Genomic DNA, 27,934 nt, shown 5'->3' with positions numbered 1-27,934 from the left:
AAATTCAGACTTAGACCATAGAATATAGATCATAGAATTTTAGAATTGGAATGGACTTTATAAAGATCACTCAACCCCCCTCATCAGATTCTTTCCCAAATAGTTTGGCAGGAAATTTTAACTTTCTTAAATCTGTGGTGGCCTGTTTGATGTCATTGGAGCTAAATTCAGACAAAAACAGACTCTAAACACATCAAAGATATTATTCAATTCCACTTTCAAGAGTTGAAGGAAAAATGAAGTCTGTTATGCTCAGGGAAAAGGCTGACGCAGTTGCTTAGGAAAGAGGCCCAGTTTTTAGAATCAATGCAAAGGGTTAAAAGGAGGGATAGAGGTGGACAAAGTCAATGTCAGACCCTGAAGGCAAAATAAATTAACTCACCTCCCAGGCTTCTTTTAGAATTGAGGAATTAAGGGTTATACATGGCGAAAATGTCAAGTATAGCCTACCTACATAGAAACTGCAGATTCTCAGGGAGTATCAAAGAAAAGGGATAGACCCCACACCATGTCTTGCTAACTGGTAAGGAAAGAACAGGTGTTCATGAGTTCAGAAAGGCTGATAAATCAAGACATCCATCTGACTTTAAGCAAGAATGACTTCAAACTAATATCATCAGCTGATCTGACACCCTTGAGGGTGCGAGCTGTCAATTCTCCCCTGGCTATCTTTCTTAACCCCTTTTCCTTGGGCTTCTCTCTGGTTTTCTCTCAATCAGTAACCATGCTCTGAGCCACTGGGGAAACTGTCAGTACCATCAACATTATTAATCTTCAGTGGTCATGTCAATGACAGTCACCACTCATATAAGTCCTCTCCCTTCCTCTCCTACCAAAAAATGGATAAAAATAATAGAAGGACATTAGGACTTGAGCAGATATGCTAAATCTGGGGAAATAAACACATGTCACAATTTTTAAAAAGACACAAAGCTTTCTCATCTGCTGTAGAACTTTTAGTTTGAAGTAGGAAACCTATTATTTTTGGCATAGATTCAATAGAATGCATTTATAAGGTTTGCTGCAAGGCAAATCTTGAGTTAAATCATAATGGAAACAGTCCCAGCTTAGAAAAAATTAGTTCTAAGAGTCCTATATAAAGACTTCTGACCCCTCAACTGAACTAAAATTTCAGAATCTACCCACAAAGTGGCTTACATTTCAGATTTGATGAGCCTGAACCACCTGTGGCAATGGGACAGAGTACACCTAACTTGCCTCCCCGGGGGATGAAACACATGACACTGACCATCTTAATAATGCATTCTAACCACATGAAATAACCAGTTCTAATCTGGTGCATGGCATAGTGATGAGCTGGCAAAGGGACCCTGATCTTCTCTACAAACAAAAGAAAACAAATAAATAGAAAAGAAAACTTGTCAAGGTTCATGTTGCTAACAATATATTTGAGATACCCATCACCAGAGATGGTACCCTGGACACGTAACATAAATGGTCCCAGAATAATTGATCTATGCCTACTCAGTGCTTAAACACAATATCTGCAAGCCCCCTGATACACAGGATATAATTTCTTGGGGAAAGTATACCTACCCAAGACTGTGAACTTTGCATCTGGTGGAAGCACTGGTTCTTTTTCTTAAGGAAAAAAGATGAATAGAGATAAACTGGTAGACGCCACAGTGATATGGATCCATAATTCATTGGAGACAATAAGAATACACTTCTCTCTGCATCAAGAGGTAACTGATACATACACAGATGGGTCTTCCTGGACTCTCAGCGAATTTAACAAACATGGATAAAAGGCCTACTATGCAGACAGTGTATTCTATGAGACGTTGGGGGAAAACATAAAAATGAATTAAGACCTATAACCTTCATGGAACATAAAATCAAGCAGAAGGAATCAAGTAAAACGATAAAATCAGAGTTTTGCAAGGAATCAAAGTGACAGGTAAATTCTTATAAAGCAACCTACCGAACTCTTCTTGCAGGATGGACATTTTCTCTGAGGACACCCAATTCTTGACCCAATACATGGAGCGCGGCCAATTCCTTCTGGCTCAACCATACTGAGCTTGTCTTTGACCTTAAACATGAGGTATAACATGATTAGGTTCTGAAGTTTAAGATTAAAAATATCTGGTAACAATGTGACACCCAATTTCTAAAAATACACATACTTTTCCCAGCTGACAAAATCTACAGCCTTGGCTTTCCCATTCTGATATGTTCATGGCCCTTGGGATCAGCTGTGACATTAATGCACACAAAGAGTAAAGGACTTTTGAGATCGTTTGGTGCCAACCCATCATTTTAAAGATAAGGAAATTGAGGTCCAAAGGGTTAAAGTGACTTACCCAGGGTTACAAAGGTAACGAGAGGCTAAGCAGGGATTAAAACCCATGCTGCCTGACTTTCAGTCCAACTCCTTAAATCCAACAAATTCAGTTCTGTATATCTTTAGTATAAAGCTCTTTATTTTTCCCCAGTATTCTATGATCAATATTTACTTAGGTGTTGAAGCTGTTATTCATTCATAAGGATCCTCTCTATCATTCATTCCTTGAAGCATATTTTGAAGAAATGTAACGCTTTTTTCTTATAGAAGTTTGCCATTTGAAACCTGTCTTCATTAGCATATTCTACAAGTAACATCAGCTATGAAAAGTTGAGAAACAATCATTCTCTCTGTCCAAGATTTTAGACCTTTTAGAATTGCTCAGGGATTTTACTTTCATCTAGGCCATGACCTCCATTCATCTAAACTGAGCAAGAGGAAGCTATTGGTAAAGTCTTTGGGCTCAGGACTGGGAGACCCAGCCTGTGGAATTCAGGCCTTCCCTTCAGACTTCACGATGACTTGATCACACTTTTCTCTTAGGCAACAATTCACTTAGCATATAGATTTCACTCACCAATTCAAAGACTCTTAGGGCTTGAAGGTACATTACCAGTCACCCAGCCTAATCTCCCATCTCACCCCCAAATCTCTAAAGCCTGCCAGATAGATGGTCATCTAGCCTCTCCTCAAGCATTCCAATGAAGGGCAGCTCAGTACTTACGACAAGACCTCATTCTCATTCTGGATACCTCTGATGGTTAAGATAATTTTTCATAATGTAATAAAATCCTTCTTCCTCTAACTTCTCCCCACTGGTACTTACTCTGAGCTAGCCTGACAAAGGGTTTCAGAAACTTTTGATCCATGCATCTCTCCTCACGTCACATCCTCTACCCTACCCCAGACCCTCATATAACCTCCTACAAAAACAAATAAACAAACAAAAACCTCACACAGAAGCATTTCTGTTCCTTGACACCATTAGGTTATCCTTGCCTATGAATCCTTTTCCCAGATATACCTCACCATCTTTTCCTTGCTTTGTTCTGTTTCCTTCATTTGATTGCAAGTTCTCTAAGGCAGGGACTGTACTGTTGTAAAACAACATCTAATATCTCTCTCTGAAGCTTGTGGTGGGCTCCATACCTCCAGGATCTTAATCACTGCTCTTAACTGACCTATTACTATTGACTAAAATCAAGATACAGGACTGAATTTGGGAAAAGCTCATTACAGTTATGACTATTAAGAAGAACAGTTAGCATTTACATAGCATTTTATGGTCTGGAAAGCACTGCAATATGGGCAGTATTTTTATCCTCATTTTATAGATCAGAAAACTGAAGATGAAAAAGGTTAAGTGACTTACTCAGCTGAGGCAGGATTTTAATTCAAGACTTCCTGATTACAAATCCAGTACTCTATTCACTATGCCACTTAGCTGCCTATGGGTCTTCCTTTTACAAAAAAAATTGGGGGGAATGGGGAGAGCTACACCTGTAACTTCAGAACTCTTATGAAGAAACTCTCTCTACCAAAGCACATTAGCTTTGCAACTAACCACTGTATAGAGTTAACTATGGTACTGATTTGATCAGGGGCACACAGTCATTAAGTGTCAGAGGCAGGCCTTTAACCCAAGTCTTCCGTGCTTTCAGACTGGTTCTCTAGTTCCTACATGACACTATCTCTTGCTACTGGTCATGCATTTCTTAGAGTTCTGATATGTCCATAGTAGTGACTGGAGAAGAGGACTGCATGGGATATGGTGGGTTTTGGTTTGTTGTTGTTATTGTTGTTGTTAGTTTTTTTCTGGGGGGGGGGGGGGTGGACTGGGGAGAACTAGCCCAGGTTTATTTGCAAGGCTATTGCTAATTCATGGTTTTAAAAATAGTACCCTACATGGTGAATAATAAATACATCAGCCTCTCTAAGGGATGCCTTTTAAAAGTTCCATCTCAGAATATCCAAGCCCTCCTTAGAAGACTGTGTGCCATTAGAGAATTGCATACTATGTAAGTTAGGCTATCCAACCTTCTCTTTTGCATGCATTTTCAAATGAAGAAGTCTAAACTGACAGCTGGGCCAGTAAAGCTTTACCAATTCATGATAAGAAGAAGACTCAAGGCTGGGACAACTACCTGTCTGCCACACAGCGACTGATACTGAGGCATCAGCATTAGGATCTGATATCCTCACCTCAATTTGGTACTGCACATTTTTTTGGGATTCCTCAGGGCTATTCCTGGCCTCACAGGGTGACAATCTCCTCTACACATTTATCTGAGAGCCCAACATATTATCTGAACAGCTACCAGTGGACGAAGGGACAGCATCAAAACAAAATGGCCTCAAGTATCTCTTTTCAAGGTAGGAGAAAGGGAAGAGAAAAATATATCCTGGCAGGCATTATCTGTAGTTTATCAGAGTTTCTCTCCACCAAGTCCTGCCACAGCTTGAGCCTTGCCATTAACAATCTGATATTCCCTTCCAGTCCCCATCTGCCTCTCTCTAAACAGGACCTGTTTCTACCCTAGAAATTGTCAGATGAAGAGCAGGACATACCCAGGTGTGAGGTGCAATGCACCATGAATGAATGCCCTGGCAGACAGCCCAGATCTTAGAGGCAAGGGAACCGAGAATAGGGCACCGAAGTCAGAGCTGGTGGGCTGGGACTCAGCATGGGCCACAAAGCCTGGGTAGCTGTGGAGACCAAGTGACTTTTCTGCAGCAAGATCAGAAACCCAGCACTGAAGCAGAAGTAGCGAAAAGGCAACAGGCAAGAGAAACTAACAGGCACTAAAACTGTGGGACACATGGGGAGGCGAGGAGAAAGGGGAGGAATCTGACCATCCCTTTTCTCAAATCATCATTCAGGTTCTTCTTCTTCCTGCCTAAAGTAGCCACAGATACAGTTTACACTCAAGCTGTCAGTCAAGAAGAGGCCAGCTCTTAAATGTTCATGATTAGCTCCCTTCCTCAATTAGAGAGAGATAAATCACAGCTCTCTCCCAAAGTGAACAGAGCAACACACCCATTAATTTCTATGGCACCAAATATAAACAGCAAATAATGCTCTTGCAAAATCTCCAAGACAGATTATATTTTATGTATTTAATTTCATCTGCCAAAATGTATGTGTTGGGGATGGGGGCGAGCAAGGCTCCCTCTCCTCCCTTACTATCATGTAACATTTTTGAAATGCACCAGTTGCTTGACATTCAGCCTAAAGTAGAAAATCTGTATCATTTCCCCCTACCTCACCCTCATCCCTCCCCCATTTGTCAGTATTTAAGACTTAATGAACTCTTGGCGGGCTCTGCCTAACCAGAGCTAAATGTTCATGCTTGCTATTTAATGGTGAGCTGTCCAATTCACATACATGCCAAGAATCCTTGTCGGTCATCAGAAATATGTATTTATTGATGGCTGGTTAATCTATGGAGAGGTTTTCTGAGAGAACGCCATGCTCCCTGAGAACCACTAAGCTGTGTACCTTGCCATTTAAAAGCACCAGGGGAACTGCAGTAGGATGGAGAATTAGTCCTAGCAGACTTCTTACTTCCCCCCTCCTCCTCAACCCTCCATTGATAATCTCCCAGTGGCTGCAAATGAACACAGGGAAGAGAGAACACTTGCAGCGTTTTAAACCTTTTGGTGCAAGAGACTCGCTGCAAATGAACATTCTGAGTAAACAAAACCCATCAGGCCCCGGCAAGGGTCCGAAGCCTGATTGGCCTAAAAACATCACGATGGAATCTGCAATTGGCAAAGTAATTGGCGTTATTACAGCTGATGGGAAATTTCTGATGCTGCCTGTGTGCTCCCCTTTTGAAATAATACTCAGCCATTTAATTTGTTCAGTTCTCATCGGGCTGATTGCTCTTTTCTTCTGGAGTTTATCAGGAATGAAACGGATTGTCTCTGCAGACTAAGATTTTATATCCTTTTTTTTTTTTTAAAGCTACCTCCTCCCTCCCCCTGCCAGAGTTTCAAGATAGCAGCAGGGATGTATCAGTCCTCATGATGTAATAATCGTGGATGGTTGGTATTCAGGTGTCACTGAAAGCTCTATATTTCTCCGGTTCAGCTGTATTCCTCTTTGTAACAAAGAGATGAGTGACATTCAAACTCAAAATGATGCTGATACTTTGGCAAAGGCTAGTGAAACTGGTAAGGACCCATAATAAGCCCTACAGTGATGCTATGACATGTTAGGGTTTTGTTGGATGTGGCTATATATAGGTAGAGGGAGAACTGACAGAATTGATCCCTGGCACAAACACATCCCTATGATTGATTCCATTGCATTCGACCAACCAATATTTATTGAGTGTCAACATTTGCCCCAGAAACTTTCTGGAAATTTCTGGTCCTGTAACACCAGGCATCTGCAGCCCACTTTGGGATTCTTGTTCCTAACCCAAATCAGGAAACTTACCATGTTTATGTTTATGAAATTCAGAAAGGGTCTGAGCTGGGGCTAAGGACTTTTTCTCCCTCTTTTTCATCTAACAGCTGTTGTCATCCATATGGCAGTTATCCACTAACTGTTGGAATTAAGATGCAAAAGAACCGGCACTGTTGTTGTACCTATGGTTGTCACCCTGACTTTTAAGTCCCATCAAACCTGGACCCAAGAAAGCCCCAACCTCAGCCCTTGCATCACTTTCAGAGAGCTGACAATGGGAATGACCAGAAGTGATTGAGTTTATGGGTGTGAAGAAGGTCACTTTATAAAATCTGAGAGAAAAGGAAGGAAAAAACCCTCTCAAAAAGCCAGATAAGCCAGAGTCCCTACTCAAGAGGGCTTCCACCACTTTACAGTACAAATCTCATTTTCCTGTTGATTTTCCAAACTGATAAATCACTGGACTTGTGCTTTTTCCTTATGAATATTCAGGCAAGTCTCCTATGGATAGGAGTTTTATTTCTTGGGTCTATATCCCAGTACCTAGCATACTGCCTAGTACATAGGAGATGTTTTTTTTTTTTTTTAAAGTACATGTTGATTAACTGATTGATTGAAGCACCAAATGAGAAGGAAGAAGTCAAGAAATCCCTGCATTTTCACTTAACAGGCCTGGAATTTTTTTTTTATAAGTATAAGAGAATGATGGGAGGGGAATTCAGGAACTAAATCTATCTGCTTAAGGATTTAACACTAAGAAATGGAAAGTTAGGCATCAAAGCATCACTCTACACATGCTTTCCATGATAATAACTAGCTCTTATATAGCAATTGAAGGTTTACAAAGTGCTTTACATCTATTATCTCATTTAATCCTCACAACAACCAATGCTATTATTACCCTCTTTTGATAGATGTAGAACGTGAGACTAAGAAGTTAAGTGACTTGCCTAAGGTCATGCAACTAGTAAGTGTCTGAGGTTGAATTAGAACTCAGGTCTTCTTCATACTAAGTTCAGCAGTCCATCCACCAAGTGACCTAGCTGTCCTTTTGAGGTTTCTCAAAACTAAATGAAAAAACTATACAATTCTTAGGCATATACAATTAAACTATCTGTTGTTTCCCTAGAAGATAGGTGAGGTTGCCATATTTAGCATCTACTTCAAAAACATTTTTTAATTTACTTCAATAAATCAGCTATTTATGGATCAAATTCTATGGACTCAATCCTATGTCAGATATAAGAGGAGTACAAAACATGAGACCTGTTATCAAGGACCCTGCAAAATGTACATAAATAACTATGATATAAGGGTGAGTGAAATAAATTCAAAGGAGAAACCTATAATCAAAAATGATGAGTATGGTCAAAAATTAGAGAATGGAAACATTACTTTCATGGGAGGAGGGGAAGAGAGTATGCAAACAAAAGGGCAAGTAAAGGCAAGTTGGGTGTAGAAAGAAGAGACTTTATAGAGATTAAAAGTGTCACCCTTAGAACACATTAATTTAGATTATGGCAGGAATGGATCACCCAATTTCTGGATAATATGGAACTGTGTGAAATAGCTAAGACAATGGGTAAGAGAAATGGTATCCTAAAAATTTTCAAGGACTACATCTAATAAGGGATATGGACTGAACCTGTGACTTCAAGATATAGGGAACTCCCAGATGAGGGATTTCTCTTCCATAAAACAGGTTGGCACATTCTCTGCAATTTATAATCTCAAAAGTTGCCTAGAGCACTAGGAAATTAAGTGACTTGCCCAGGGTCACACAGGCAGTAGTATCAGGGATAGGATTTAAATCTAGCTCTTGCTGGCTCTGAGGCCAGCTCTCTATCCACTATGCCATGCTGCCTCTCATCTAGAAAAATTATATTTAATAGGAAAAAATATAAAGTTTTATGTGTAAGTTAAAAAAAAACTCTCTAAGTACAGTATGAAAGGCAAGGCTAGACAACAGTTCAAGTAAAAAAACACTGGGGTTTTTGTGGGCTGAAAGCTCAGGAGGAGTCAGTAATGTGAGGTGGAAGCCAAGACACTGAATGGAATATTAGGGAACATTAACAGAAGAAAGTTTGTAGAAGGAAGAAGTTAATTATTTCATTGTACTCTACCCTAGGCAGACCACATCTAGAGCACTATACTCAATTCTGGACACCTATGTCATTGATAAACTGAGACATATCTAGAGGCAAGTCCTCAGGAGACCAGAGATTATACAGGAAGATCAATCGAAGAAACTGAGGATACTTAGGCTGGGGAAGAAAAGGCCTTGTGGGGACACAATGACTATATGTGTATGAAGGGCTGTCATGTGGAAGAGGGATCCGTTTTGCTTCTGCTTTGCCCCAGAAGAACAATGGTTGACCCAGTTGCAGAGAGGCAGATTTTGATTTGACACAAGGAAAATCTTCTTAAAATTGGGGCTGTCCCACAGTGAATTCAATGGGGGAGGGGGTCTCCAAGGAGAAGATGAATGACTAGTTTCTATAGAAGTTGTAGAGAAGATACCTATTCAGGTACAGATTGAACCAATAGGTTTCTGAAGTCTCTTCCAACTCTGAGTTTCTGTCCTTCTTTCTATAATCGTATCTCTTGTGTCTTGCACACAATAGTGTGTCACTTGGTGATTCAGAAAGGATTTGAATTACGTTGCTTTTGGACAGTAGATATGAATTTTAATAATAATAATAATAATAATTTGGAGCTTAATCTAGTGAATTAGGTACTGGGTAGGCAGTGATATTTTAGGTCAAAACATGACTACTAAATCCCAAAACTGATTTTTTTTTTTGCCCAGCTGATCAAATGTTTTGAAAGGCAATTTCTAAAGAGTAATTTCAAGCTAGTTTTCAGCATCACTGCCCTTATAGTAAATTGTTTAGAGGTATCAACACTCAGTTACTGGCATAAGTTTTGAGACATTTATCAAAATATCAGTCCCATAACCTCATAACCACCTTTTATATGTGAATTAAGTGACAAAATATTAAATGCTGGAAGAAAAAAAACAAATCTTGCAACAAAAGAAATCAATAAAGCATCAGAATTCTAAGTTTTCTCTTCTCAGGGATAAACAAACCCCCAATTTCACCTTCTCCAGTAGTTTAAATCTCCATTGTATTAAACATTCTGGAATTAATTATGTATGAAACAAAGATGTGACCAGTTTGAGCTTCCCTCCAATACCCTTACCAGTGGTGTAGTGGAAAGATCACTGGATTAGAGATCAGATGATATGGGTCTGAATCCCAGTTCTCCCACTAAGTACTTGTTTGACTTTGGACACAACCATTTGGGGCTTTCAGTTTGTAATATTAGGAGAATGGAAATATTAGGAGGTTTGATGAGAAGGCCTTTAAGTATCCTCACACTAAATCTAAGATCCCATGTTCCAAAGTACACTAGGAGAAAAAAATTACTTTAGTTCTCTTGGGAAATGCCATGATTTAGCCACATTGTCTTGGGAGGCTGGCTACAAGCCCTGTGTTTGTAGCTCTACAGTGCTCTACCCTGACTTCACTGGGTCTTGTTTAGTTTTTATTATATGACTGGCTATGAGTAATGGCAGGTGTTACTTTTTCCAAGGTAGGCTTGAACTATGGAGGGCTATGGGACCTTTAAAAGTTTGCTATAAGGGTAAAAATAAGTACATTAAAAAGTTACTCTAATACCATATTGGGCACCTACTGAGAATCTGGCTATACTACAGATTTGGTACTTTTTTTGGGTTTGTGGGAGGTATAACAGAAAAATTTATGTATAAGGGTTAATACACACACACTCACACATGCACACACACACACACACACACACACGCACCCACACAAACTAAAACACTTCCCATTATCAGGGAAGCATCAGAAAATTTGTGGTGGAGGGTGTTTGCAGACTTTTCAAAGCAACACAGTCTGTAAGCCCAAGCAAGCAGATGGCTAGAAGGAATTTTTTTCTAGGCCTGGCAAGCTGTTAAGCTTGGACTTAATTGGACTCACTGTAGGGGCCTCCTGACATTTATTGATTCAAATCAATGGAAATCAAATGAAGAAACATTTATTAAGTACTTCCTATGTGTAACCAGGTGGCACAGCAGAATGACTCATCTTCATGAGTTCAAATCCCACCTAAGATACTTACTAGCCATGTGACCTTGGGTAAGTCAGTTAACCCTGTTTGTCTCAGTAAATGAGCTGGATAAGGAAATGTCAAATCACTCGAGTATCTCTGCTAAGAAAACCCCAAATGGGGTCAGGAAGAGTCAAACATGACTGAATGACTAAACAATAAAAATGTGTAACCAAACTGCCCCTGACCTGAAGTAGCTTACAGTCCACTAGAGACAGGACAACACATAAGAAGATAAGTATAAAAGTGGCATATGAGTTGAACCATGAAGACAGATAAAGTTTCAGGCAAGAATGAGAGAGGAGATGTTGCAGTCTTTCAGCCATGGAGGAACATGACTTGTGTGAATGCGCAGAGTTGGAAGACAACAGTATAGCTGACAGGTAGAATTCATGAAGGGGAATCATGTTAAACAAGACTAGAAAGGTAGATAGGGGCTTCCTTTCTGCAAGCAGGCAGGTAGCATGACAGGGCACATAGAAAGGGCCCCAAAGTGAATGGGTTTGCTCATCTGAGGGCTGAAGCTCCTTCAACATGAAGAAGGGCATGAGATGCCTCTGACCAAAGACAAAGGGAACAAGACATGTTCCCCAGGACTCTGAGGGTCCTCTGGCCATCTGGGTTCCCAGGGTGAGGTGAAGGTTGCCTATAACCTTATTAAGGGGAGAGTTTTGAATCTGGCTATTCTATTGGGACAAATCTTTCCCTACAGCTTTTCAAATTTGCATTAATCCATCCTCTGTTTCCTCAAATCCACCTATGGTTTTGTCAAGCTTCAGAAACTTCAGAACTCACTCAGTGATGAGATCTGAAAAATCTCTTCTTCACCAAGACTGACTTTTTAAAAAGTCTATAAAGCAGAAAATGGCACTCAATACATAATATAAAAAAAAAAAAACAACTTGAGAGTGTCATTGGGATTCAGTGACAAAAGTCAGAGATGTATAAACTTATTGGTAAAATTATATAGGGGTCAAGTCTGGATATAGAAACAAGAAAGATTAACAAGGTTTAGAAGATGATCTGTGGAATTACAGTCACAGAATTTTAGAACAGGAAGGATACTTAGAGTGGTCTGTATGATGCATTTGGAACAAGAGGACCTTGGTTCAAATCCTGGCTCTGCATTTCTCTAACTTATGTGACCTTGGGCAAAGCATTCAATGTCTCTAGATATCAATTTATTCATCTGTAAAATGAAAGGACTGGACTAGATTGTCTCTGAGGTCCCTGCCAGCGATAAACCTATGTCTTGGAGGCTGTATGCAGCCCACACAACATTACCAAGTGCACCTAAACCAGATTAAGATGTAATTGGGAAATATTTTACAAAATCGACAGAAAATACAATACAAGATAGATAATGCTGATATGTGGTTTTCTTATGAAGCAGCCTCATTTCTCTTTGAGTCTGACAGCACTATGCTAACACAATCCATAAATTTATACATAAGAAAACTGTGGTGGTTACTTGCCCAAGATCATACAGAAAGTCCCTGGCAAAGCTGGAACAAGAATGCATGAGTCTTTTGACTCATAGTTTGCTGTCCCTCTCCCTACAACACTAACATGCAAATGGGTCCCAAGACTCAAAAAGAGCCAGGTAAAGTAGATGGCTGAAACACCACAGTATCAAACAATGGGACCTTCCTGTAGGTTGCTTAATGATCATAGAGGCCAAAAGCTCAGGCAAGCCCCTGGCCATTAGCGACTAGAAGCTTCCACGAGGGCTCTCTGCTTGATTAAAGTATTTGGAATGAAATGTAATAAAGGGTGCAGGTGGATGCTGGAGTGGAAGTGAGAGCTAATGAAGGGCTGATCTTTAGGTGAGAAATTGGTTGCACTTTCACAGCCATGGAGGAGAGGGAGTGGAGGGACATGGTATTAATCCACACGCAGAATAGTTCTCTTCACTATCTTCAGCTAAACCTGCTTACAGATGGACAACAGATCATCATTCAACATGTTGGAATATGAAGGAAAGTATTACTTGCCTGATCAAGAACCTTAGAAGGATGCCTGGTGTCTTAGGACTAAACTCTTCATTCTCCCAATCATTTTTAGTAATATACTAAAATAACTGGGGTGGGGCTAAGATTGGCATTACGGTAAATGTAATCCAGTGTTATAGTGCCCCTCAGTGAAACTCTGACCTTGACAGATACATCCGAGCTGCCAGCCACTTAGAAATTGTATCAAAGTATTATTACAATGTTTCACATATTTATATTTTGTATTCTTGAGAAGACTACAAGTTTCTGGAGGGCCAGGATTATGTATCATATACCCACATCTACAATAAGAAGTTATTGGATAGTTATGCACCATCCATAAGGTGGGAGATGAAAATACCTCCACAGTAGTGTCTCAAGATGTTATTTAATCCCACGAGAACTTATTATGATTGAGAATACTCCATCCAAGTGCCAGACTCTCTGGGAAACACCTGCAGAATTTCTCTTTCCATGAGTAAATGCCAGTACTAATAAAATATATCTAATAAAAATATTGCCAAGGTGAGTACTAAATGGTTACATTACTTCCCAGTGAAAACATAGTTTCCTTAAGAGAAAATGTTAATTATAAATCAACTGCAACAAAATCACACTTGTGGTTTAAATATCCATGGTACACTGACCACCAAAAATAGTAAGCAGGATGGTGCCAAGGTGAAGGGAACATGTGTGTAAATATATGAAATTATGGAACTACTTGATATCAACTGAGTTTTTAAGAGTTTTAGATGCTCCTCTATGGTAAAGAAAACAAATGACATGAATGCCCTAGGAATTAGAGAGAAAGAGAGAGGAAAATAGGAGATCCTAAGCATTCCTTAAGAAATCCACCACAAAGTTGGAATCACTTCAGGGGGAAAATGTTATATCCACTACACATGTTCCATGAGGTCACAAAAGAAGACATACCTTGGAACAACATCCATGGCAACACAGACTTAGAAAAATCAGTCCTAAATATGAGCCGAAGCCAGCAGAAGCTGATTTGTAGGATGGCATCAGCCAATGAACCAGTGAAACTGCTGGTAGTCTTTTACTTGGCAGCCTTCTCATTTGGTGACTACTCAACAATTTCTTATGTGATATCCCTTGGAGCTTTGACAAAATAGCCACATGTCACTGTATGTCATTATAATTATGGATACTCTCTGCCACCTTACTTTTCTTTTAATAAAGATGAGGTTTGTTGTTTTTCCCCACCATTCTTTCTCTTATATGTTGAAGTCACTTTTCAATTAGGAAGTAGTCTATTGCATAATAACTGTGCACACAAAAGGCACCCAATGGCTCCATTTTTCTAGCATCTAAATGCCAATGAACATGTCAAAATTTATAGGATGCTTTAGGAAAAAAAATTCCTTGCTATGGAATATACATATGTACACACACACACACACACACACCTACACAAATCTGTAGCAATTTCTTGACGGCCCAAGTTTGGCTTTTTAAATTGTAATTATTTTATATGGGTGCTGGCACAGAATTTAGACCCACAAGTAGACTTTCCTTCCTAAAATGATCATATTAATATTAACCAATTTCTCCACTGTTACCACTAACATTAATGGTGATAGGGCTGGAATTGCTCTAATTTTGAATCTTCATCATCAGAACTATATTCCACTTCATTTCATTCCTCAAATGTAGCTCACCCCACTGCCTTTTGGTTCATATAAAAACCTTATCATTTGATTTCAGAGCTCACTGATCCCCTTGAAAACTGAAAGAAAGAATGTCCCGCATGTCCACTATACCAGTTTGGAAGAAAGAAAAACAGATTTTATGATGTGTAGGAAGATCTTCTTCCAATGAAGACACTACTACCACTAGCATGTGTATGCATACACCCGCACACACCCACACACACCCACATACACCCACAAACACACACAGAGTACCTACAAAGAAATACAGGACATCAACCAATCAGTACTAAGCAAATATCACTGATATATATGAGATTGGTATTAAAAAAAAAAAAAACTAAAACAAAGGTTCACAGATCCATAGGATTATAGATTTAAAGTTGAAAGGCAACTCAGAAAAAGAAGGAAAAGATGAAAAGGAGTAAACTTTTATAAACAATCTAAGGTTTGGGAAAGGCTCTTTCTAGAGGAAAGAGGACTGACCAGATAAGCTAAGTGAATATTCCAGAATTAGCCAACTACGAGACAATCTTGAGATAATCCATTTAGTCAGTAACAAACATTAGTCTTCTACTGATTCAGGAAATAATCCAGAAGATCAAATTTTCTCTTTCTTGAAGAAGGCAGTAAATTTCATGCTATTTAGGACATATTTTTAATTTGTCACACAATGATTAACCACTGTGGCATCATGGAAAAACTATACAAAGTTCAGTCAGGAATTATCTAAGTGACCATGAGCAAGTCGTTTCTCTTATATTTCCTCTTCTATAGAATGGCTCTCTATTTTCTTTTATATAAAATGAGGAGGTTAGGCCAGGCATGATGGCATGATCCTGCAATTCCTTTCTACTGGGAAGGCTGAGGTTGGTGGGTTACTTAAGTGTAGTAGTCCCATGTTACAGTGGAGCTAAGAGCTGATTGGGTGTCTGCATCAAATCTAACACCATTACAGGTAGCCCCTAAGAGCAGCAGAATACTAGACTGCCTACAGAGGGACAAACCAGCCCAGGTCAGAATACAGCAGGTCAAAGCTTCTGTGTCAGTCAAGCGGACCTTTAAGCAGCCACTGTACTTCCAGACAGGGCAAGATAGGATCACTGTTGAAAGAGCAATGCAGAGGGCAAATGCTTACAAGTAAATCTGGGCCACTTAATAAGGTTAAAGAACGGGATCTTTTGAAGAAATTAAAGCCATCTATAGTAATTTGAAAAAATGCTCTAAATCATGACTGATTAGAGAAATGCAAATCAAAACAACTCTGAGGTACTACATCACACTTATCAGATTGGCCAATGTGACAAAACAGGAAAATGATAAATGTTGGAGTAGATGTGGAAAATTGGAACACTAGTACATTGTTGGTGGAGTTGTGAAATGAGCCAACCATTTTGGAATTATGCCCAAAGGGCTATAAAAACGTGCATACCCTTTGACCCAGCAATAGTACTTCTAAGGGCTATATCCCAGAGAGATCATACAAATGGGAAAAGGACCCACATGTACAAAAATATTTATAGCAGCTCTTTTTGTGGTGGCAAAGAACTGGAAATTGAGAGGATGCCCATCAATTGGGGAATGGCTGAACAAGTTGCGGTATATGAATGTAATGCAATACTATTGTGTTATAAGAAATGATGAACAGGCTGACTTCAGAAAAACCCGGAAAGACTTGTATGATCTGATGCTGAGTGAAGTGAGCGGAACCAGGAGAATGTTGTACACAATAACAGCCATGTTGTGCAATGATTAATATTGATAGACTTAGTCCTTCTCAGCAATACAAGGATCTAAGACATCTCCAAAGGCCTTGTGATGGAAAACACTATCCACAAAAAGAAAAAAGAACTATGAAGTTTGAATGCAGATCGAAGCATACTATTTGCTATTTTTTTTTATTCTGTTGTGTTTTGTTTCCTCTTTCTGGTGGTTCCTCCCATTGGTTTTAATTCTTACTTACAACATCACTAATGTGAAAATATATTTAATAGGAATATATATATATATATATATATATATATATATAGCCTATGTCAGATTACACAAGTCTTGGGGAGGGAAGGGGAGAAAGATTTAAAACTCAAACACTTATGGAAGTGATTGTTGAAAAATCAAAATAAATTAATTAAAAAAAGAAAGAATGGGATCTTTTAAAGGACTCTGATAACTATCCATTCAAAAACCTGCTAACCAGATTCTGGGCATTTTCAAATTGCCCAGGCCTGGAACTCTTTCCCTTTTCATCTCTATCTCTCAGATTCCCTGGCTTTCTTCAAATCCTAACTACAATTCTACCTTCTACAAGAAGCTTTTCTTGATTTCCCTTAATTGTGGTGACTTCCCTCTGTTGGTTATCTCCAATATATCCTGAATATAGCTGTTGGGACACATTTGTTTGCTGTCTTCCCCATTAGATTGTGAGCTCCTCGAGGGCAGGTACTGTCTTTTGCCTTTATTTATATCCCCAGTATTTAACACAGTGCCTAGCACACAGTAGGCACTTAATAAATGCTTATTAAGTGTCTGACTAACATGGCTTTATCACCTGCTGAGTGGCCTTGGGTCAATGACCTAAATACTTCTCACTCTTCACTTTCTCTACCATCAATAAGTTTCAGCTTCTAAAGAAAATAGACAATACTACCTCTGTACTTGAGGTCTGCAGAAGAAATATAAATGAAAACAGTCAAAGAGTAAAAAATAAGAATTATAGTGAAATAGAGAGGCATGAAAATATTTATATAAACTAATGGAAAGTAAAATAAGCAAAACCAGGAATATAACATACACAATGACAACAATAATAAAATTGTGTATAATATAATACACCATGACTGCAATAATATTAAAATGAAGAACAATATGAACAAGATCAAAACTGAATGCTGTGAAATTACAATGACCAAATTTATCCCCAAAGAAGAGATATGAAAGGGCATCCCCTCCCCCAACACATAGATATTTGTTTGCAGAGGTGAGGTGCTATGGCTATGGAAAACTTCAGATAGTGCCAAGCTTTTTTTGATGTATTAAATTTGTGGAATTGTCTTTTTTCTCCCCTCTTGTTGCTATTTTTGTTAGAAGTAATCACTTCTTGGAGGTGAGGGAGTAAACTGGAAAATGTAGGTAATATAAAGACAAAAGGTATCAATAAGATTTATTTTAAAAACAACCGCCTAATAGTCCTTCTGTCAAACAGTAAGTATCACAAATAGTTGCCAGAAATCCCCTGGATCATTTTGCTGTTGCGGGATGTTTAAGAAAACAAACACACAAACACACTTTCTCTGGCAGGACTCAGGCTATCTTTTGTTGTGTAGAAAGGGGGTGCCTTCTGAAATCTTCGAATGATGGGGGATTTTAGCAGACAGCAAAGTCAACATGAGTCAACAGTGCAATATGGCAATACAAAAACCAAGTGATTTCACATAGCATTAAAAGTAACATAGGATCTAGGATAAGAGAAGTGATCCTTTGCCTGGAACACGTTTGAACCCATCAGGTGTACAGTGCTCAGTTCTTGGTGCCACATTGTAGAAAGGATACTGACAAGCCAAAAAGCTGGAAGGTGACTAGGATGGCAAGAGGACTTTAAGACCAAGCTATTAAAATATGTGAAGAAATCGGGGTTATTTAGCCTGAAGAGGAGGAACAATTGGAAGTGGGAGAGCATAATCACTACCTGCAAGTATGTGTGGGGCTGTCACGTACAAGAGGGATTACATTTATTCTCCTTGGCCCCAGAAGGACCAAACCTATGTCATTATCCATCTTTAAATAGCCTTAAGCTTCTGGACTCCAAGCTTAGAACCTTAATATTTTTGAGAGAAGCATCTACTTTCATGGGCATAGGTAGCACCTAGAAAATGTTAGTGAACTAGACAATCATTATATTGATCCTGTTCCCCAAGGCTAAGAAATGGGTCCTAACCTATCAGAGTATTCAGCATGAAATGCAATAGATAAAAGGTTACAATGGAAGAAAGCAAAAACGTTTCTATCTTTAGTTGGTGACAGATGTCAAGAAGTTGTCCAAGAAAAGCTGAGATCCTATCCCTGCAACTGAGAAAAATAGACCTCTTTAATTGACTTGGAAATGGTTTGGTAGTGTTTCTCCTACAGATAATATTAGAGTCATTGGTTTTGGGTTATTCCTCTCTAGAAAATATTAGACTGTGGACTATTTTTTGAGATTGTTGTACACATTAGTAGGAGTGCTTCATGAAACAACTAGACAGATGAAACCACAATATTTGTTGAATGTTTTTAATGCCTAATATTACAGTGTTGAGATGAATACTGTCATCTCTATTCAAGAATGCCCACTACAGATCCTTTCACCGTTAGGAGTAGATGGTCCACATTTTTTTCAAAAAATTCTAAGGTAAGTCTGATTTTATAACATCTTGTGAACAAAACCACTGTTTCATCCCACAATCATTTATTGAGAACCTACTGAATGCATGGTAGTTTTCAATGACAGGTACATTACTATTTAGTTAACTCAGAGCTCTCTGTAAACAGACCACAGATAGTCACTTCCTGAATGAGAAATGTGGAGATTTAGAGCAACAGATGTCCCACATTCTTAAAAGGACGAAAGGTCATACAAATTCAACATATTTTTGTCTCCTCTAGTATCTACTCTAAAAGCCAGTACTGCTGCAGACAAAACCCTCTCAATTGTATAATACTCAGATATTTAAACAGACAACACTCAGGTGAGTGGCAGATCTTCCTAAAAACAATAGATTTCTCTAGCATAAAGGGAATACAAAGAGGGACTTAGAAAATTTAGATCAGTCACATGATTCCTCATTGTTATTTGTCCCAAATAGTTTCCTTTTGTTTTGTTGTTTACTCATAGGGAGTTTAGGGTATACAAAGTGTAAGTAGTATCAATCAAAAATGGCTTTAGATTGGAGATTGGAGGGATATAGATACAGACACATTACAATAGTTTGCTGGTAAATGCTTAACAAATGCCTCTCTGAAAAAATACAAGACAAACTTTAAAGTTTCAGCTGAATTAATGACATTTTCTCCAATTTCTCTTTATTAAATCTAGGCAGTCAGCAAAACAGTAAATCAAGCCTTGATTTGTAGTGTTTACTGATTGCTGAGGTATAAACACTGACAGTGAAAATTTAACAATCAGCTCTCAGGATTCAAGCTGGTTCCTCTGCAGGTCTACACACATCTTATATACCTATATAAAAGCATGTGTCTATAGCTACACACACATTTCCATATTCATAGGAAAAGTAGCAATTACAGGAAATGGTAGGCACAAAATTTTCAAATTTATTTGGATTATGGATGATAAACATGACCCCTGGCATTTGCCCTAGATTACGCCTATAGATACCTGACAGTCATCAGGTCAGTACCACTTTTAAAAAAGAAAAGAGGTCAAAGATCAAAGCCAAAGGTTCTGACCTAACTTCCTAGACTCACCTGGATATTAGAAGGGGCAAAGTGAGAAGGAGGGCTAGGGCTGGAGCAACAGGTCATGCCATCATGTGCTGACAGCCAGAGCCGTAGGGGAAGGCCAAGGTCTCTAGTCTGGTTTATGGCTCTTTGCCCAGTCAATCTTGAGGAAGGCTCCTTGGCACCCCCACGGTACATAGGGCCTAGCTGGCAGGGCCAGCTGGGGCATGGTGAGGGAGAATCTTAAAACATTAAGACAGGGAAGGCAATTTAGAGATCATCTAGTTTAATCTGCTCATTTTACAAAGAAAAAAAAAAGCTAAGGTAGAATGACTAGCCCGAAGTCATATAACCAGGCATAGGCAGACCTGAGTCTAGAGACTCAACTGGATGAAAGATCTAAAAAAGGGAAGATGGGGGCAGCGAGGTGGCGCAGCGGATAGAGCACCGGCCCTGAAGTCAGGAGGACCTGAGTTCAAATTCGGCCTCGGACCAAACACTTGACACTTACTGGCTGTGTGACGCTGGGCAAGTCACTTAACCCCAATTGCCTAAAAACAAAAACAAAAACAAAAAATAAAAAAGGGAAGATGGGAAAAAGCAGAGACATAGAGGTGATCCGTGCAGGGATCAAGACATCCTAAACCTTTACGCTTTATATAAAATGTAAGTCTATCTCCCTTTTCCAGACCAAGTCCTAAGACTTATAAGATCACCAAACCAAATAAACAATAATGTCTTCTATCTAAATTTAATTTTTAAAAAGAAAAAAAGGAAACACCTTTTTTTATTTTTAGCCAAAACGATAATCCACAATCTACTCCTCCTTTTTTAAGTTGAAGGGAAGCATAATGGTGGAGGAGTGAGAAGTAGAACTGACCTTTCCTCCTTTACATCTATCCAAAGAAATGAGAATAAAATAGGATTCAATGAGTCTTCTGAAACACTGGAGAGCATATGCTCTGGGGTGAATAGTGAAAGAGGACTAGATCCAGTGAGGAATACCTGGGAGAAAAGGCAAGGGGAGTTGTTTTGCATTTGAAATTGACAAAATTTTCCAACTGTGCATTTCAAAATGGACCAGAATGTCACCTCTTGCACTTTGAGATGGACTTCAGAGTACTGGCTTGCACTGCTAAGCAATGAATGGACCAGACCCTGCTCCACAGGGGAATTTCCTCTCTCCAAAAGCAGAGAGTGTTTAGCTGTGCTATGTTTGCAAGTTACATGTTTATTTTCAGCTGATAAGTGTTCTGCACTGAAAATAAACAGACCTGAAAAAGTCATACCTTATACTCTCATTGTCTCTCGGCCCAATCTGAAGATGTGAATGTAAACACAGAGACAGACAGACATTGAAACCCAGTTGGCAATAAATATGTGTCTCTCTACACTTCCAAGCTGGGAGTCATCAAAGATTAGTGAAGAAATCATGACTATTTTCCTTAAGAGGCTGCAGCAGTAACAGGCTTCCAGAAAAAAATCCCTTTAAATGCAAGTGATAAGTGTGGACTGTGTGAAGGCTGACAGGCCCGATTACAGTTATCATGGTGAGAGGCCCATGGCAAACTCCCTCCTGAAAGGCAGTGACAGTTCCTGGAAGGGAACATGTTGGTGAATTATTACAGACACCAGGACATGTGGAGCTCAGGTTCATCTGAGAGAAAAAGAAAATACAGCTGCCAACATTTTGGTGTAAGGATGGAGCCAGGTGTTAGGAGAGGGGGGAGGGAGGTCAAGATGAAGCACAGGGTTGGGGTGGTGGGTTTTGTTTCTGTTTGGAGAGGTATCCAAAAGGACAACATTGAGTTGAGACACAGCTGGGTCCTTCTGATCCGCGAATCACACTACAGAAGCATCTGATCTGGGCACTCCATTCTCAACACAATATTCTCAGGGTTTTGGGGGTTTTTATTTTGGTTTTTTTTGGGGGGTCTCTGTAACATAAGTCTGGAAGGGGAATCATCGTGCATTTATTGCCTTGTAGCAATGACATAATGGCATAAGAAATGCACAACTGAGTTACACCAGTGACCAAACCAGGCCAGAACACAGTGAGGATCTCCCACATCCCTTTTATAGCCTCAAAATGCCAGTAACATCTCTAATTTCCTTTTCATGCCCTCAAAGTGGCTGGAGGATACCCAAAGAACCCTAACTTCCCTTAATGACTTGACTCAGATCTACCCCAAATTCATTCAATGATCACAAAATTCTGTCTCTCTCTCTCTGTCTCACTCTCTCTCTCAAACACACACACACACACACACACACACACACACACACACACACACACACACACACACACACACACACACACACAAACTCTACCCCTATTTCATTCTACCATACATTTCTTCCAAAACTTCAAAACATTAGGGGCAGGAGTTAATGTCTGTTAACAAACCATCCTTCTCCATCCCCTAACTCTCCGGCTCCTTCAAGTCTCCCTCCATTACTCCCTGGCCACTCTCTTCAGCACAGGATGTACCTTCTTCTCATGCCCCACAATACACTGAGCTAGAAGGAGAAGACATTTTTTAAAAAATTCTTCACTGCCACTTCCAAACCCTCCTCCTATCAAACTAACTCAAGAATCTCTCTTATGAAGTATACTCCCTCCAGATCTCCTTCTCCATATCATAGCAGCTGTTAACTATCGGCACCCAGGTCATTCTCCTTCCTTTCTCAAGGTGCTTAATACCTTCCTCAGTCTTCCTCTCTCCACCCCAATTCCTGCCCTCATAATTGAGGGCTTCAAATTACATGCTAATGCCCCTTTCAAATGCTGTTTCTTCCTAGTTTCATTAACCTCTTTAACTCCTATGATCTCTACCTTCACACTAACCTCAGTCAAACATGAATATGGTTTTACTCTTAACACTATTCATTAATCACAAGGCCTCCAACTCCACAATCCAAAAGTGTGAAATTTCTTTAGCTGACCATAACCTCCTGTCCTTCCACCTCTCTTTGTGCCTTCCCTCTGAAATCTACTCTCAATCCTTACCTGAATAAATCTGCCATGTCTTGCTTTCCCAGGCAGTCAAACCCCTCTTAATCCCTACAAAATCCCACCACTTTACTTAACTAGTTCAAATTTAGACTGTCTTCCACCCTTGAACTCTTGCCCCCTTTGTCCTTTCACTAGTCAGTCCTTCTTATATCCTAATCCTGAATTTCTACTATCAGCCTTCTCTGTTTCTGTTCTTAGGCTATAGAACACTACTAGAGAAAGTCATATAACTATGGTATCCACAGCAACTTGTAGTTGCTACAAATTTATGTAATCCCTCTCAGTAAGACCTTGTTTCATATTTAACTGAAAAAAAAATCAGGGTCACCCATCTTGAACTTTCTTTTCTTGATTTTACCTTTCAAATCACTTCAACATCATCCAGATATCCAGTCCTCATTCCTCTAGTCCTGCACCTCCACCTGTTTTCTGAGTATCTTCATCTGAAATTCTCATAGGAATCTCAAGTTCACTATGTCCAAAACAGACTCAATTATCTTTTCCTCTAATGTTGCCCTCCATCTGACTCCCCATCTATTCTTTTTCTATTCAGGGCAACAACACTCCAGTCACTTAAGATCTCAACCTACAAGTCATCCTCAACTCTTCACTCTCAGCCACACCCTATATTCAATCAGTTGCCAAGAATTGTTGATTCTACCTCCAAAACAACTCTCACCAATATCACCTTTTCTCCATTCACATGGAAACCTTCCCATCTCTACCTTGGATTATTTCAATAGTTCCCTAATTGGTCTCCTCTCCTCTAGTTTCACCCCTCTCTAATCCATCCCCTATACATCTTCAAAAGTGATAGACCTAAAGCATCTGTCTGATTACATCAGTCCCCTGCTCTAGATGTATTAATGGCTCCCTAGTAGTCCAACAATTAAATAAAAATTCTTCTGTTTGACTTTTAAAACTTTAATATTCTGGCTCTAGCCTATCTTTCCAGATGAATTAAACATTAACCCCAGCTGCCCACAAACTCTATGTACTAGCCAAACTGGTCTATTTGGTATTCCTTGGGCATGGCATTCTCTTTCCTGTGTCTGTACCTTGGCACAAGCTTGTTCCAATGCCTGGAATTCTCTCCTCTTCATCTCCACCTCTTGTATCCATAGCTCCCTTCAAGTTTCAGCTCAAGGCCTTTTCCAGTCTCCCCAGTTGTTAATGCCCCATCCCATCACCTTTTAAAAAAGTAAGAATCCTGTACTTAACTATTGGTGAATATATTGTATATATATCCTCAAAAGAACATAAGCTCCTTGAGGGCAGAGACTGTCTCAGTCTTTCATCCATATACTTAGAACCTATCTACATCTAGAGAAAAACTGATAAATAGAAGTATGTATAGAATAATTTTACACACACACACACAAACACACACACACACACTTGTGTCTAATGGTAACCATGGGGGGGTGGGAGGGGTGTGGAGAGAAAAAAGAGAAAAAAAGAAAGTTACATAACTTTGATATCTATTTAAAAAGAATAGTACATAATAGATTTGCAGTTTTACGTGCAATCATCTTTTTTTTCTATTCTACTGTGTTATGGAAATGCTTATTTTATTTCTCAAGTTCAGAATAAAATGAATTTTAAAAAACCTAGCATATAGCAGTCCTTAACAAATGCTTGTCAGTGGTCGAGCTTTTCTAGTAATAGATGATTATGCCTATTTTGCTTCAATTCTCCAGAATATTTTATGCACTGAAATTAATTTAAATAAACAGGTCCTGAGCAATTTTGGTTGGTTTTATTGGTAGACAATATTAATCTTTCCATACAACATTAAAAAAAAAGACATTATCCAAAGGGAAGGAAAAGGTGAAGTACTACAAGTATGCTATTTACTTCTCAAAAAGGTATATGGGTCAAATCTCATCAAAAAGATCACAGGAAAATTTGAGAGCTACATTGGGGTAAAGGGTTAACCCAACATCCACTTTTTTGTCAGTATTTGACAAAATGAACAGTAGAATAATAGGACATATAAAAGTCAGGGATGTTTTTGGACACCAAAACACTTGGGAATGGAGTGATTTTAGTCCTAGCTATGACCTTAATTAAATGCATGACAAATTACTTAACTTTTCTTGGTCTCAGTTTCCCCATCTATAAAACAAGAATAATAACCTTTGGCTTACCAATCTAATAGTAGTGTCTGAAGAGGTGGCTGGGATAATTTAAGTGCAAGTGCATAAGGAAGGTAATAAGTGTTCCATGGTGTATGATAAGATATGAAAGTATTATAATTTGTTCATCCCCTTGAAATTGCATGAGATTTGACATATTTCTCAAAGCAAGAGGAAAAAAGCACTTTGTGTGTGGGGGAAGGGAGGGGATGGTGGAGATGGTGGTGGCAGATGTCAGTTGATACCTACTGAGTTTTGGTGAAAAATGTACTTAAAAAAGCAACAATTATGCTCCAAAAATTATTTCATGTAAGAATGAAGAATTCCATGTGTGAACATGTGCTAGTCTGTGTATGAACATACAGATGTTCATATGATGAACATATGATATATGTATATGTGTGTGTCTGCTTCAAGTGTAGATGTCTATGTGAGGCCATGTGCACAATTCCCTTAATAAAAAAGGGGAAGGAAATATATTTTTACATTTTTACCTGTACAAAAGGAAGCTCACATAGAATATTTGCTTACTTCTTCCCCTTCTCTCAGTTTGCCCAAGGCATCCTTTCCAACAGCCGCCTGGCCAGAGATAATAGGTGGCCCATTTCCCTAACTAGAATCAGCAGCAAATCAACCATCTGCCACTGCAGGGGTCTGAGATTAACCCAGCCACTGGACCATGACTGCAAGGCATTTGCACATTTAGATTACAGAAATTTTAGTCTACCATTCAAAGAGAAGGGGGCAGGAAAAAAAAAAAAGGAAGGAAAGGCCCCCAGGCTCTTCTGGGTTAAGCCTTCACAGAGCTTGGTCACCACCTGACAGCCCCACAGACCCAGTTTTTCCCATTACATACTGTTAAGAGGGAGAGTGAAAAGAGTGTGTATTGTTAATGATCAAAGAAAGAAAGTAAAAGACACACACACATACACAGAAGCACACCAGGGACTACCATCTAATGGTTAGCCTCCTGGGTCAACAAACAGAATTTAGACTGGAGCTTCTGCTTCCAAATCCACACTGAGGACATAGCCAAATTGTCTGACATTCTCTTTTCCCAAAACACACAACAAAGTCAATGGAACTTACCTGTGGCTGAAATCCTTTGAGGTCACTGGCTGTGAGGTCACTGACTGCAAGAAGCTGTGGAAAGACAAAATAATTCTATTTAAGCAATATGCTAAAACTTTTGTGCATATTCTCTTCAAGACATCTGATCCTCACACCCTTCTCATGATATTGTAGGCTTGAAGGCAGAGGGCTGAACCACCCAAGACACATGTTGACTTAAGCCATGCTCCATGTCCCTAAAATTTATTGAAGGGGTGAGACTTATAGCTGGAGGCGACCTTCCAGGTTACTGAGACCTCATTTGACAGAGAAGGAAACTAAGGCCCAGAGAAGGGTCAGTGACTTTCCCAAAGTCACAAAGTAATTAGGGACAGAGAGAATTTGGATTCAGTTCCTCTGAGCCAAAATGTAGGGTTATTTCCAGTGGACCATAATAGCTACCCTAATCAATCACATCACCTCCCTATGTTGTCTTTTCTCTGAATGTCTCTGTCTCAATCCTACTCATTCTTCAAAGCTGAGTTCAAATAGTAACCCTCTCTCCAAGAAGTTTCCCCTACCACCCCAAGCCCCAGTGATCTCTCTTTCCTCTGAATTTTAATATTATGTATTATTTGTACTATTCATTTCACACTTATCACATAATGACAGCAATAATGGAGCATTTTAAGGTTTGAAAAGTACATTATAAATATTATCTCATCTTTTCCTCATAGCAATGCTAGGAGGTAGGTGCTAGTATTATCCACATTTTATAAATGAGGAAACTGAAGGAGACAGAGGTAAAGTGATTTGCCCAGGTTCACACAACAGATAAATATGAGGTCACATTGGAACTCAGGTTGTCCTGACTCTTAAGTCCGACAGTCTACCCACTGGGCCACTTATACTGCCTTCTATTACTTCTTGCTGTCACATAGTCTTGTTGAAAGAAATTTCATGCCCCTCTAAGGTAGAATGTAAATCCCTAGAGACTTACACTCAATTATATAGACAGACAGATAGACAGACAGATAGACAGACAGATGGAAGGAAGGAAGGATTGTCATATACCTACTATGTTGCAGACACTGTGCTAAGTGCTTTATAAATATCATTTCATAGATAGACATAGAAAAAAACAGAAAGAGAAATATGTCTTTGCATATCTCATAATAATTTGTACACAGTAGGCAATGTATTATTTAACTGGATGATTTATTGATTTGTAGATAAAATACCTGCAGTGTATGGCTTTTAAAATTAAAAAAAAAAGCAAAAAACAAAAACAAAAACATGATGGGGTGGGGGGAAGGGACAGATGTTTATTTTGATTCCAGGAGTTGTGATGGTTAGTTTTGTTAAGCCTAGAGAGAATCTGTGAAAAATAGGAAAGATTTCATGTTTGCTGTAACAATATTTTGTTTGGTTCAAGAAAGAGAGGGATTCATGCTGGGCATTAGTGCCTACAACCATTTCAAAAGCTCAACTGGGCTTTGCAGCTTCCCCAAAAGAAGACATCGGCAATGAGGCTTAAATGATGTTAAAGCTGAGAAAGAACTTCAAGCAGAAGTAGACAAAGGAGGGGAAGAGGAAGGAAAGAGAATGAACATTTATGTAGTGCCTACTATCTGCTAGGCACTGTGCTAAGTGTTCTATAAATATTATCTCCTTGTAGAATTTTATAAATGTAAAGCCACCCCCCACCCAGCAATGTGTCCCAGAGTTTAGAGCTAAAGGTAAGACGACTTGTTGGAAAAGGAAGAGAGAGAGAGAGAGA

General features: G+C 39.2%; 1 protein-coding gene across 2 annotated transcripts in view; it reads right to left on the bottom strand.

The window, feature by feature from the left end:
* The window catches only part of SETBP1 (SET binding protein 1), a 480,012-nt gene that overhangs the window by 223,747 nt on the left and 228,331 nt on the right, over positions 1–27,934 (bottom strand). For both annotated transcript variants that reach the window (XM_027868892.1, XM_027868893.1), the window contains exons 3-4: positions 26,194–26,247; positions 1,946–2,056 (exon numbers count right to left, since the gene is read on the bottom strand). In XM_027868892.1, the coding sequence (XP_027724693.1) occupies positions 1,946–2,056; positions 26,194–26,247 (165 nt within the window). The remainder of the gene's footprint in view (positions 1–1,945; positions 2,057–26,193; positions 26,248–27,934) is intronic.

Source organism: Vombatus ursinus, unplaced genomic scaffold, assembly GCF_900497805.2.
Source record: "Vombatus ursinus unplaced genomic scaffold, bare-nosed wombat genome assembly UNPS02014791.1, whole genome shotgun sequence".
NCBI classification, from domain to species: domain Eukaryota; kingdom Metazoa; phylum Chordata; class Mammalia; order Diprotodontia; family Vombatidae; genus Vombatus; species Vombatus ursinus.
The sequence above is the reverse complement of the archived record's forward strand: the minus strand, read 5'-3'. Positions and strand labels throughout refer to the sequence as shown.